This window comes from Hesperophylax consimilis, chromosome 22 (assembly GCF_061612785.1).
Source record: "Hesperophylax consimilis isolate HC1 chromosome 22, BYU_Hcon_1.0, whole genome shotgun sequence".
Lineage (NCBI taxonomy): Eukaryota > Metazoa > Arthropoda > Insecta > Trichoptera > Limnephilidae > Hesperophylax > Hesperophylax consimilis.
Genome location: NC_142857.1, coordinates 19,860,126 through 19,873,401, shown reverse-complemented (window position 1 = coordinate 19,873,401; position 13,276 = coordinate 19,860,126). Strand labels below are relative to the sequence as shown.

The 13,276-nt window shown below is 35.5% G+C and overlaps 1 protein-coding gene across 1 annotated transcript in view; it reads right to left on the bottom strand.

The window, feature by feature from the left end:
- The window catches only part of LOC149413189 (serine/threonine-protein phosphatase alpha-2 isoform), a 134,374-nt gene extending 121,410 nt beyond the window's left edge, over nucleotides 1-12,964 (bottom strand). The window contains exons 1-2 of the mRNA XM_089645552.1: nucleotides 12,759-12,964; nucleotides 12,460-12,591 (exon numbers count right to left, since the gene is read on the bottom strand). Coding sequence (XP_089501678.1) covers nucleotides 12,460-12,591; nucleotides 12,759-12,813 — 187 coding nt within the window. The 5' untranslated portion in view covers nucleotides 12,814-12,964. The remainder of the gene's footprint in view (nucleotides 1-12,459; nucleotides 12,592-12,758) is intronic.
- Nucleotides 12,965-13,276: the final 312 nt, after the last annotated feature.

Sequence of the window (13,276 nt, the reverse complement as noted above, 5' to 3'; positions counted from 1 at the left end):
TTTTTGGATGCATAAGGCCTATTAAAATTTTGTTTATTTTGATGTTGATTAGCTTGCCGTGGATGATAATTATTACTATACTGCTTGAAATGGTTATTGGAAGCGAATTTAGTTTCGTTACTGATTTTAGAATTAAAACTTATTCCTGAGTCACGTGAATTAATGACGATTTCTTCCAGCCAAAGTGATAAATAGCAGAGTATTGGCTGTGTTGTGTTCCGCCTATCTTTGTCTGTAAGCCACAACGTTCGTAGTGTACTAGGCAGTTTACCGATTAATGTCGACAACAAATCTGGATTGTGCAAATGTCCGATATTTTTAAATGATTTTAACATAGAAATTAAATTTTTTACTTTACAAGAAAATCGAATTATGGCGTCTGAACTGGTATTCTCATCTAATTTACTTAAATTTCGGATCTCACCAATAGTTTTTTGTATGATGTGATCCGTGTTGCCAAAAATATTTTCTAACGTATTTATTATTTCCTTGACATTGCAAGGAGATAATAGAAGGGAAGAAACCGCGTCACGCGCCTCTCCTTTTAACGCTTTTTGTAATCTATATAAATTTTCGCTGTCAGATACTTTTAAGAAGTCTGTGGTATGATGGTATATTGATTTGAATGCAATCCATTCAATTGGATTGCCGTTAAATGTGGGAAGATCATTAACTTTGGGCCTGGTATTATATAAAGACATTGCCTTACCAATTGATTCCGCGAGACGGTCTTCAGTTATAGCAGGTGTTGGTCCCTGGAATCGGCCCTGCGACTCTGGCCACTGTTGCCCGTCGCGTTGCTCTGCTAAGTTGAATGGCTGCTCTGATGTAGGCAGCTCCCAGTAGCTACTGCTTGGCTGCTGAGGCTGCGTCGACTGCAGCTGAAGAGATTGCCCTACCGAGGGCTGCTGATGCGATGTTCCTCTGGGTGGGAGTAGCTCGTACCGCCCGCCCTGCTGCTGCTGCTCCAACCGCTGTCCCAAGTGCAGCGGAAGAGTCTGCTCTGCCCGAGGCTCCAATTGCGATGGGAGAGTCTGCCCTGCCAAGGGCTGCTGCTCTGAGGATCCTTTTGGTGGGAGTGATGTGTACCGCCCACCCTTGTTCTGCTCCAACCGCTGTTCCAATTGCAGCGGATGAGCTTGTTCTACCCGAGACTCCATTTGCGACGGGAGAGTCTGCCCTGCCAAGGGCTGTTGCTGTGCAGTTCTTGTGGGCGGTTGTAGTGATGACCGCCCATCATGGAGCAGTTCCTGTTGCTGCTCCATTTGATCTCGAAGAGGCTGTTCATCGTGATTTCCAAGTTCTGATGATGAACTGTGATGTGACTGGTCCACCCAGTCATTGACTCTATCCTCGAGAGTCCGTTGCGAAGTCCTTGATGCAGCTTCTAAAACGAGCGCCGCATGTTGCTCCTCTGCTTCCAAGACTGACATTGCTGCAGCCATCTTTGCTTCGGCAGCCTTTGCTTCAGCCATCTCCGTAAGTAGGCGGGCCTTTTGTCTCGTGATGTGCACCTTGGTTGCTGAAGCTTTTATTTGAGCCTCCATCCAGCTGCTGCTGGTTCCCGCCTTGCTGCCGCAGACAGATGACGTCTTTGTGTGTTGTCCCGCTTCCATGATGCTGCTGTTCCCGATCCGGCTCGAAGGACCATATGTTTCTGCTATCGTGGTACGAGAACACGCCGTCAGATGGAATGCAGGAAAACACTTCTTCTTCTTGACATATAAATTTATTAATTCACAATATAATTGCAGAGGATCTTATTTTCCTCTGCTAAAACTTAAACTGAAAGAAATAAAGGTCTAGTTTCCTCTATTCTTCAGTTTTCCCTAGGTTTACATAAACCTAGTAATTATCTCACGACTGACTGCCTAGGTACGCATGTACCTACCAGTTATTTCAACACTCGCTCCTCCGTAGGTACGTCTGTACCTACCCGTTATAGCAATACTCTAATACTGTCCTTTTTCTGGGAGGTATCTGTATTTAAACTAAATTCTGAAGGACGTTTTACAAAAATAAAGATGTTCCACCCGCTCGTTGGCAAACAACATTCTTAACATAAATAAAATGCACTTAACTATTATTAATGATACAGACGTGACTTAAACAATACAAATATTTTAAAGGAATTATTTTAAAGGAGATGAAACTTTATTTGGGGTTTTTATTACTATGGGACAGGGGTGGGAAAGGTATTGGCAAATATTTTTAGGCATAATGGTTTAACTAGGGTCATCATAAACATATAAAGCGAACAGCCCTATTTGAAAGCTGCCGCCGCTTGCAGTAAAATGTCACTAATTCTTAAATCATAAATGATACACAAACAAGACAATATGTTTATAAAAATACCAGGCCAATGAATTGTTTTATTGTAGGGTCGAATCTGCAAATGTGGGAAGCTACACTAGCTTTAAAAATACGAACTGTGAGAATGCGCCTGAAGGCTAAATTTTACTGAGCAATATGTAATAGTCGCATTCTGGAAGATACATCGATGTTTAATAGCATCGGTTGCTGTAAGTTTGTCGCCTTCGAGATAAAATATAGAATTATAATTGTCGCAAATATCTAATAAGGAATTAATTTCTTCCGAATTTAAATGATCTATACAAATTTGATCACGAATTAATTTTTTACGTTTTTTACCATCATTATTAGAATTTTGATTAAAATGGTAAACATTTCTGGGATAGGTTTTAAGTAAATTTTCATGATATTAATGTCAACATATTCGTCTGTTGAATTCAAAATAGTACAATACGATTTATTATTCGCATCTACTTTAGTTATAGCATTTGCTAAATATACACCTTCAATAGGTATTTTTACGTCGATAATCCCTTCTTTAATTTCAGGGTTTAAAATATCGATTTTAATAAGAGTTTCTGATCTAGGGGATAAGGTAAATATAGGAGTCAAATGCTCATTAGGATCAGAAATATGTAACTTTAAAGAGTAATCGTTAATACGTATTACATTATTTTTATAATCAATTTTCGCATTTTTGTTTTCAAAAAAGTCGTTCCCTAAAATTCCGTCATAACCAAGGTTTAAAAGGTCACTATCCACCGCGTGGAGATCATGAATAATAGTTTCATTGCCGAAACTTAATTTAATTTGAACGATTCCAATAGATTCGATCGATTTTTTCGATCTACTTATGCCATTAATCTCTATAATTTTGCCCGAATTTACGGAAGTACCTTCGCCAAGACAGTGAGTCTTGATGAGGGATACGGCTGCTCCTGTGTCGACAAGAAAATGTCTTTTAAAAATAATACCATTTGTAGGTATTTGAAGAACCACATGACGCAACGTATCTGAATGAGATGGCGAATAATTTATATAATTTTTATTAATTACATTTTTATAAGATGTTAACATGGAACGTTTGAATACTCCTGAGCCTAGCTCGCGACTTACAGTAGATCGGCTCGAGATTCTACTGCAGATCTGGAGTTTAAATGATTTACCTTTGAATCATTTTTCCTTGGTAGGGAAGACGAATTAAGAGTTGCAGAGTTGTTGGGATTTGGATTTTCATTTTTATATTTTAATACTCTGCACTCATCTATTATGTGACCAGGTTTTTTACAGTACCTGCACATTTTGTTATTATAATTTTGTCCCGAATTTGGACTAAAATTTTTATTATAGTTATTATTATAACTTGATCCCGAATTTGGGTTATAAGATTTATTAAAATTATTATTATTATTTTTTACGAACATAACTTTACGTGTATTAAAGTTCGAATTATTGCTTTGATTTTTATTTTTATAACAATTGAAATTGTTATGTCCCGATTTACCGCAAATCGTACATGATTTATTATTAACGTTATTAGTTTTAGAGGAATTTAGTAATTTATTTATTCTCTCTTCCTCTAGTGATATTGTAAATGCTTCATTGAGGTCTTTCGGATTGCGCGATCTCAAAATTGTAGCTATGGAAGGGTTAGTTCCATACATAAATGTTTGCATACCGAGTTCTTGGATGCTGGCTGTTCTGCCTAACATTTCTGCGGGATTATTATTATTTTGATTAATTGAGACTAAGAGGTTTTTTATGCAATTTTCTATCCGTAAAATATATTGAGAAACGTTCTCATTGTGAAATTGTTTGCAATTTTGCAATTCCAATAGTAGGTGTGCGTAATGTTTGCGTTCACCGAATGATCTTTTTAATAGATCTTTTAATTCTGACCAATTATTGAGAACGTGATTGGCACATATGACTTCTGCTTGGCCTTCTAATGAAGTTAATATATATGAAAGAAGCGTATTCTGTTGATTAGGCTGAGCTAGTACTACAGCACGGTCGCAATTAGTTAAGAAGGCACAGAGTTTATCTCTGTTTCCATCGTAAGATTTAATAAATTTAAATAAAACAGGTAATGGTAAAGTCATTTCCTGGGATTCCTGAGAGGACGAAGTAGGTTTATCGTTCATTTTGAGAAGTATTTATTATTATTAAAGAAATGAACTGAATTTAACGCGAATTAATTTAAAAGGTTTTTATTAAATTTTAATTATTTTACGAAATTTATTATTACGCGTTGAAGAAAGAAAAGAAATATAAGAGTTTCACTAATACACGGTTCACGGTGTATAAGCGAGAAGAAATGCATTAATTGTCAATAAGGAAATTGGGAAAATACAGTGTAAAAATTTCTACAGGACAAAAATTTTTATGGACTTACAGTAGAAGAAGGACGAGTCGCCAGTTCATACTGCTTGTAGAAGTGAAGGTCTCGATGCTCGTGGTTTAGAGTTGACAGGATTGGATTCTTGGCTGCTTGAAGAACTGAAGTTCACCGTAGATGTTGTCTCCGCGATCTACGTTGTTGCCGTTTTCTTCTCTTCTCCAGGGTCACGTCGATGAGTTAGGTTGATTTCAGGGAGAGCCGTCCCTGCCTTCGAAAAGGGTTTCTCCGAGGAGAGTATCTGCCAGACTTGTCGTCGTTGTTCCGGTGAAGTGATGAGGTAGGAGTCTTCCGTCGTCACAAAAGATCCTTTGGGAATGTCTTTGCAATCCCACTTCTGACACCAATTTGCTACGACCCTCGGTTGAGGCGCAGTAAATAAAAAACTTAACTCTGTACGGCGAGCGGTTGTCGAGAAGTTCTCTTCGTGGTCGATGTATAATTTAGAGATCTGGACACTGAGGATGTGTATGTAAGATCTGCAGGTGTAAGTGTGTAAGTATCTTGGAGTGATACAAGTTCCAGTGTGTAAGTATCTTGAGGTGAATATATGGATTCCACACAATAACAACTTTATAGATTTAGTTGAATTACTTTATTTAGATAGAAGTACACTTATTTACTTAATTAAATGATAAGTACATTAATTAAATGACAATGACAATAATGCGTAGAGGTGCAGCGTGTAAGCAGCACAAGTGATGTTAATTGTGAACGTAGGGGAACAGCTTGTTCCTGTTTATATAGTATTCCACGTCTCTGGGACCGTGAGAGCATTGTGGACTTTAATCCCTAAGATGCAAAAAAGGGTCATGTGACTAATTTGAATATTGCATCATTGATTGGTTTCCCAAAATAATAGGGTTCCTTTTAAAAGTGCCGAAGAAATGAATGTTTGCCATTATAGCTTACTTTTGGGGCACCGGCTAAGATTAACAGTAATATTAAGATGTAGAAAGAAATAAAGGTTGACTTTAATTACCTAGATTTATAGCATAGGCTGGGATTATAACAGTAGTCACTGGAGATTTGCATAACAGACAACACGTAATTCTATAAATACATTTAATATTGTATATTTCACATAATATTCCAACCCAAGCGTCAGATATTATGCCAGAACAGCGCAGCCCGGAAGGACTAGCGAAGACTTGATAACATTTTCAATCGAAACTTAAACAAAATATGAACAATTTAAGAAGCAAATTTCCCTGAAATTGGATAATGATATATAATACCCTTAAATATACTTTTCCTTAATCTATACTATCTAACATTTACAAAACTTTGGCTATTGTTATATTTTTTTACAAATGCGTACATTGAATTACGTTTTTAGTTCATTTGAATATTGATTTATGTTAATTTGTATGTTGAATTACGTTTGTAGTTATAAGTCATAGAAATTTATTTTCACATCGCCTTTTAAGCATTCTTTTCTTTTGTATTTGTTTGGAGTCGTAGAATAATTATATATAGGAATAATGTGTATATTTATATTGCATACTGTTATTTATTACAAAATAATATAACTTTTCAAATAATAAGTATCACAGCTAGAGTTGACACGAATACTGTACTCCCACAGATGCTTTGCGTGCATACAGCATGTTTAAAAACTTGTTATTCGACTGAAGAAAAACAAAATTACAGTAAAATTTTATTCAAAAAGAGGTGCAGACAAAAAAGGACATACTGTAAAACTTTTCGTATGGTGTTCAAATAATTCAAACAATGCATACATACGCATCCACTTTACGCTAACAAGAAGGCTTCAGCAAAAAAAAATGGACTGATTCTAGGTGACGTTTCGTAAGGACATCAGGTTAATTCTAAAAGTATTTGGAATAAACCACAATAATAGATTATCGGCTGTGAAATGCTAGCTCTTGTGTTTTCTCCGCCCTACTTCCCCATGGGACTCTTCAAGATACTTCCTTTGAAGACCCTCCGCACAGCATCTAAGCCCTAAGGGATACCCCAGAGCCTTTTGCATGTGTGTAATTAATAATATATAATTTCTGAAGCAAATCCTACACATAAACAATGCGTCTTATCAAGGGAATACCCAATGCTTTAATTGAATATATTCATTATTAATCCAATTTCAAGCAGATTGTTAATTAAAAAATGATACGACATTAAAAATAACTATTGCTCTAGACACGATGTAACGGATAAGTGAGAAGACGTATCAATCAAATATTACTGAAATACTCCACCTGAACAAGATGGATTGATTAATTTAGAACTGAACATTAAAAATGGGAAATTAAATATATATCAAGCAAGTAAGGATAGGTAGACCTGAACAAAATAAATATATATATGGAGTAAGTATACATTTAAGCCTGTGACAGACCACGCTGTAAGCGCACTATATTTTCGTGGATTGGCAATGCAGTGTATGGCGTAATGTGTCGCCTACATTATAATTATTATAGTGAAGGCATTACATATACAGGGTGTATCGGCACTAACCCGACAAACTTTAACCAGCTATTCCTTATCACATTTGGAGTAAAAAATGTTATGGGCACTTTGCTGTCCGGTAGCATTTTTTTTTCAATAAAAAACAAAAAAATTAAAAATGTCCACACTGTCATTGGCATTGCTTTTCGTGTGCAACAGCTGTTATAAGCAAGTATGTCGAAAAGCATCTTCGCTCTTTCGCACACACTAAATAATAATAGTTAAAAATGAGACGAATGGTGCCGTGCCATTTCGTTGTGATTGTAAAAGTGCGCCAATATAGGTACACCACACGTGCATTATTCAACGGAATTCGAATAAAATATTGCCAGATGGGTTTTCAAACTTTGACAAAGGATAAAACAGTGGTGACATGTGGTGAAAATATGAATAATAATTTTTTTATTAAAAAAAACGTTACCGAACAGCAAAGTGCACATAAGATTTTTTACTCCAAATATGCTAAGGAATAGCTGGTTAAAGTTTGTCTTATTCACAACATTGAAAGTAAAAAAAATAATTTACAATATTGTACACATAATGTCATCAGTCATCATCGAGCAATGATTCATGCATTACTAATGAACTATTGTTGTGTGAATTAGATATACCTATTCGAGGAAAATCGTATTGTAAGTAAAGATAAACACGAAATCTATCGTTTGCAGGTTTCCACGGAAATGTAATTTATGATACGACCTTTATGGTAGTTTTTTGCGTTTAAGTTTTAAATTCGTTTTTCCTACCGACAACTGTCAAACCATTTTGTATATTTATCAAACTAAACAATCAACATCACAGCACCCAGACAGATAGAGTGCCCCCAAAGAGCACACAAACTCCAACGGCTCGGAGGGCTTTGAAGCAGAGAATGGACGGTTATCTCGAGAGTATTTCCTCCTGGGGTAAAAATAATCTCGTCGAATTTAATGTTTCAAAGACCCAATCCTGTCTGATTACGTCTAAAAGGGATCCAAATGATAATCTAGTCTCCTTCAACGGAAGCAATCTTCCGAACAGGCCTTCCATTGATATGCTTGGTGTAACTATAAGTGACCAGCTCAGGTACGGGGGCTCCATCGAAGCTAGAGTAAAGTTGGCCTCTCAGAAGCTGGGCGTACTGTACAGGGCCCGCAGATACTTTAATAGTACACAACTGCTCACCCTGTACAAATCGCAAGTGCGCCCTACTGTCGAATTTGGCAGCCATCTCTGGTCTGGAGCCCCAAAATACCTGAAAAAAACCCTTGACTCTGTGCAGAAACGGGCGGTCCGTTTGATAGATTCCCCAATCTTAACAAACGGACTGCAATCTTTAGAGCACAGGCGTCAGGTAGGTATGCTGTCCTTGTTCTATCGGTATTACAATGGAAGATGCTCTGAGGAACTAGCGTCATTGATCCCTTCGGCACCGGTGCGTAGTCGGGATACACGCCAAACGCGCGCCCAACATTTGTACACAGTTGACACTTGTCACATGAGAACGGGTCGCTTCTATGATTCGTTCTTAAGTTCAACAGCTCGGCTGTGGAACGAACTGCCGGCCTCTGTGTTTCCTCCCTCCTACAACATGGGACTCTTCAAGACCCATGTTCACTCCTTCCTCTCCACAAAAAGACCCTCCACACAGCATCCCCAAAGATGACATAGGCCCTGAGGGAAATTATTTTCTTCAGGGCCTCCTGTGTGGAGTAAATATAAAAAAAAAAAAAAAAAAAAAGATAGAGTTGAAAACACCCTCAGTATCGCCCTGGCCAAAAAAAACCATTAGAATCGAAACGTTGCTTGAAATGGCTTTAACCGTGTTTGGTGACCAAATCCAATTAACCGGGTTCTTTTTTCCCTCCCACCCTTCCTTCTCACCTCACCAATGCCTTCAGCCTCATAACATACCCTAAAGTGGGGATAAAGTCATAGTCCTACTAGCTATTGACAGCCAGGTACTCTTTTGTGGTTTTCATATATATTTTTAAACAGTGCATGAATACGTAGAGAACATTATCAATATTATAATTATTTGAACAAGTCGAGCATAAAAAAAAATGTAAAGCAGAGAGAAATTTCGAAGAATGAGCTCTAGCGTCATTAAATTTCATAGGAATTTCTAAGGACGGATTGTTTCAGAGAATTCGAACAATTTAATTTTCAAGTTCTGTGAAAGTTCTTTTTCAGTTGCTCGAGTTAAGGCGAGACAACTGCTCTTTGGGCCGGGGTGATAAAATGTCCCGTTAACCGGCACAGCAGAAGTTCTGTTATTATTTCAGTTCTGTCTGTAACTGGCCTTTAATGATATAATAACAGAACTTGAATAGGACTTTCACGGAACCCAAAAATGAACGTTGAAATTTGATGAATTGTTCAAATTCTATGAAACAACCCATCCTTAGTCAACGCAAAACGTGCTTTCAGCCTGTAGCATCATTTTCATCATGAGTTACAGAGCTTTGTAATATCCTGGTGCATCATAAAACCGTGATCAGTTGTGTATACAATGCTAAATGAAAGCCTCCCCATACGTATTACAATGAAAAGTACAATTTATTGTAATTAACAATAAAAACTACAGTAGAGGCGATTTGTGGCCTATCAAAACTACCATAGTTCAGAATGACGCAAAATGCTACACATACAAAAACATAATATTGTTAACTAGATTTTAAAAGATCATTACGATATTTTTTCATTTCTCTAATACATAACGAATTACGTACAAATCAAAGGTTAAACAATTGTACCACATAATTTTGTTTTCACATCTACTAATTTAAACAAATTGTAGTACGGTTCGAGAATTACGTACAAATCAAAGGTTGAACAATAATTATTGTACTATATAATTTTATTTTCAATTTTACTATTTCAAACCAACCTGTTGCAGCAATTTTCAAGAAAAGAACTAACTAGTTCCTTCTTCAACTGTTTCAGAAAAGGATCGCGAATATATTTAGAATGTTACAAATGCCGTTTAAAATCACGGGATATTATAATTCCAATTTTAAGACAACCAAAAAAATGTTAAAATATTATAATGAAGGTGGGTACTTTATCGCTTGTCTGAATATGTTGAAACAAATGGTCCCGATTTTGAAGATGATACAAAATTCAAAGAAAATCCGAGGTCCACAGTTTATTGAACCTGATTTATCGGCACATAACCCAGATTAGTATTTTTTTTCAGCATAATTCAAGAAACGAACTATTTCCTTTACGGTACAAGGAAAGTAACACAAACAAATATTTAGAATGTTATATATAGCCTTATAGTAAATATATGCATACAGCACAGTTCAAGCAACGAAACAATTCTTTTTTTAAATGGTACAAAAAACGAACACAAATATTTTCGAATTATTGTGAAGTTGCCAATTGTAATATTTCAAATTAAGAAGGCCTTTCTGTAAGTAAGTACAACAAGGAAATCATTTTCCTTGTTATACTTACTACAGCTTCGAAAAATCCACACAGTTCCGTTTCATATTGCCGATTTATATCAGAAGGGAACTAGTGAAAACAAAATCAAAGCGATTGTCAAACGAATAGATAGATATGTATTAAATTTCAAATAAAGTAGACTATGTTAATTATGGTAAACAAAAATAGACAACATGATAAATGTACAAATAATATAATATTTTATAAACAAAAATATTATAACGCCATTTCCGTGCAACTTCACATTCAAGGGAGGTGTACGAGGGTATAAAATAACTTTAAAACTATATAGTTTTTTTTTTAATATTTAGTAATTCCCGCTAAATAAACGAAAACTGGCATGAACAGATGTGTGGGAAGAACTGTCAAAAATGAAAAAAAATTGTAGAAAATTTAAATTTCATAAAATTAAGATATTATACGAACTACATTTGAAATAGGGATTTTGATGTTTTAGACTTTTAGACTGTGTGGGAAGTTCTAGGACTTAAAGGCCTGAACTGCGCTTTGGTTCCTTTAATCTTTCTGTCAACATATTAAGGAATTTGAAATCAATACATTTTTGATATAACGAAATCATTTCCAAGTATTTAAAACCTACTTTCTATACTTTCCGATTTGCTATATGATATAGGTCCTTATTTGATATTTACTGGAAAGTTTTTTATGAATATTATTTTCCATAACACATTATAAAATGGATTTACTGTTTACAAATGGTAAAATGAAAAAAGGTCAATTTGAAGGTTGCAGCATTATAGAACTTTCCATTCCGATTATTTATTTATTATTAACAAAAACATTAGCTTAGTAAAATAGATATAGGCGTCTGTAATCTACATTAAATATGATATAATATATTACGTACTTAATGTAATGAAAATAAACATTATAATTAGTAAGTAACCTCGATCAGTGCATAACAAGGTGGAATTATAATACACAAAACTGACAAAACAAATACTAACAATGGTAGATAGGTAAGCAGTCTAGTTGTTTAGTTAAGTTTCGAAATTTAAAGAGGCCATTCAACTCGATGTCAAAATTACGAAAAATGCACAAAAAGTGACGAAATAACACATTTCAGTAAAAGCAACAAATAAAACGCACACAGTCATTATGAATAAATTTATTAGCTCGGTAAATATCGGTTTGAAGTGGAATACATCAATTTTTCTAATTGAACAAATTCTGTTAGTCTAAATGAAAAATAGATCGGGCGATTTTCCATACGATTGTCATAAACATACAGTTTATCTAAAGTGCACAAAAAGGCTTTTAATCATTACTGCATTCTGAAAAATATGGATATCAAATTTTTGACAGTGATAAGCGTGTACAAAATAAGTGATTAATTTCGTCAACTTAAATAATTTTTATAAAGAATAATAGATCTTCTGCCATTTATTATGGGTACCTAACATAGTAATAATAATAAAACGTAAATGCAGTCGAATTGGCAGGGAATTTATTTTTTCAATCATCACAGACTTTTACATCTAAAGTTACACTAGAGTCGAAAGTCATATTGATTAATCAAATTCATACAAAAAGTGCTAACACCTGTCAAAAATATGTGATGCAGGTAGTCCACAGTCGGTAATTGACAAAATGGTGCATTTAGGTAGTTGATACACTGTTGAAAACCAGCCTATAAAGTTTCGAAAACCGGTATAATGGTAGATTCAATGCCCCGATAAACATAATGCAGTTTTCGCGGTATACGTAAAAACCCTTTGGTCAATGGATGACGCCAACCTTCCGAATTGCCCTTGGTACGTTTTATACGAGGCCAATAACGCTCAGAAACACAGTAATATAAACACAATGAAGATTATACTAACCGCATATTTTAAGGGGAGCTTCCAATTCAAGGAGTATTGGTTGAGATAGAAATATTTCTCGAGATTTGAGGCAAAGGCCTCTAATTTCGAGTTCCGTCAACTGAACATTCTTTCCGGGTTTATGGCCGCGCACTGAAACAATTCACAGACATCAAATATTAGAATACGGATAAGATTTTGCATAACTCTTGTTGATAAATAGAGGAGACATTGCCGATGAAAAACAATCGCCATTACTAACGGGCGTTGGCAAAGATATAGTGACAGATCGTCTCTTGACAATATCAACAATCATTTACCTTCCAATAATCTAGCGATAATGCTATCAATATTAAATTTATCCTTTTCCGCCATTTCACAATTTATAACACAACACAAATCACTTCAATTCACTCGAATATTAAGTAAGATGACCGCGATTTCCGCCGATTATCGCAAGTACGATGTTTTTCACAACTCGGCGAACTGAACGATAATGGCGGACAACGCTTTAAGGGACACCACAACACGGAAACAAAAAAATATTATTTCAGTGTTGCCATTGTTGGCGTTTCGTTTCCTTATTCAGTTCGTGTTCGTAAATGCACTGGTTCAGGGGCTAATTTTCTTATTTATTAAAGTTTCAACTTGCGCAAAACAATTCATACGTTTTATCGCTAATGTACACCTCTAAAATAAAATAAAACAATTTAATGTGAATTATATTGCACTGTTAGATGGTTTACAACACGCCGACTAGCTTGAATAATAATAGATTACAAATAGTATTCAGAGAAGAATTTAAAAAAAGATTTTTCACACGAAGTCAATCGTCGTC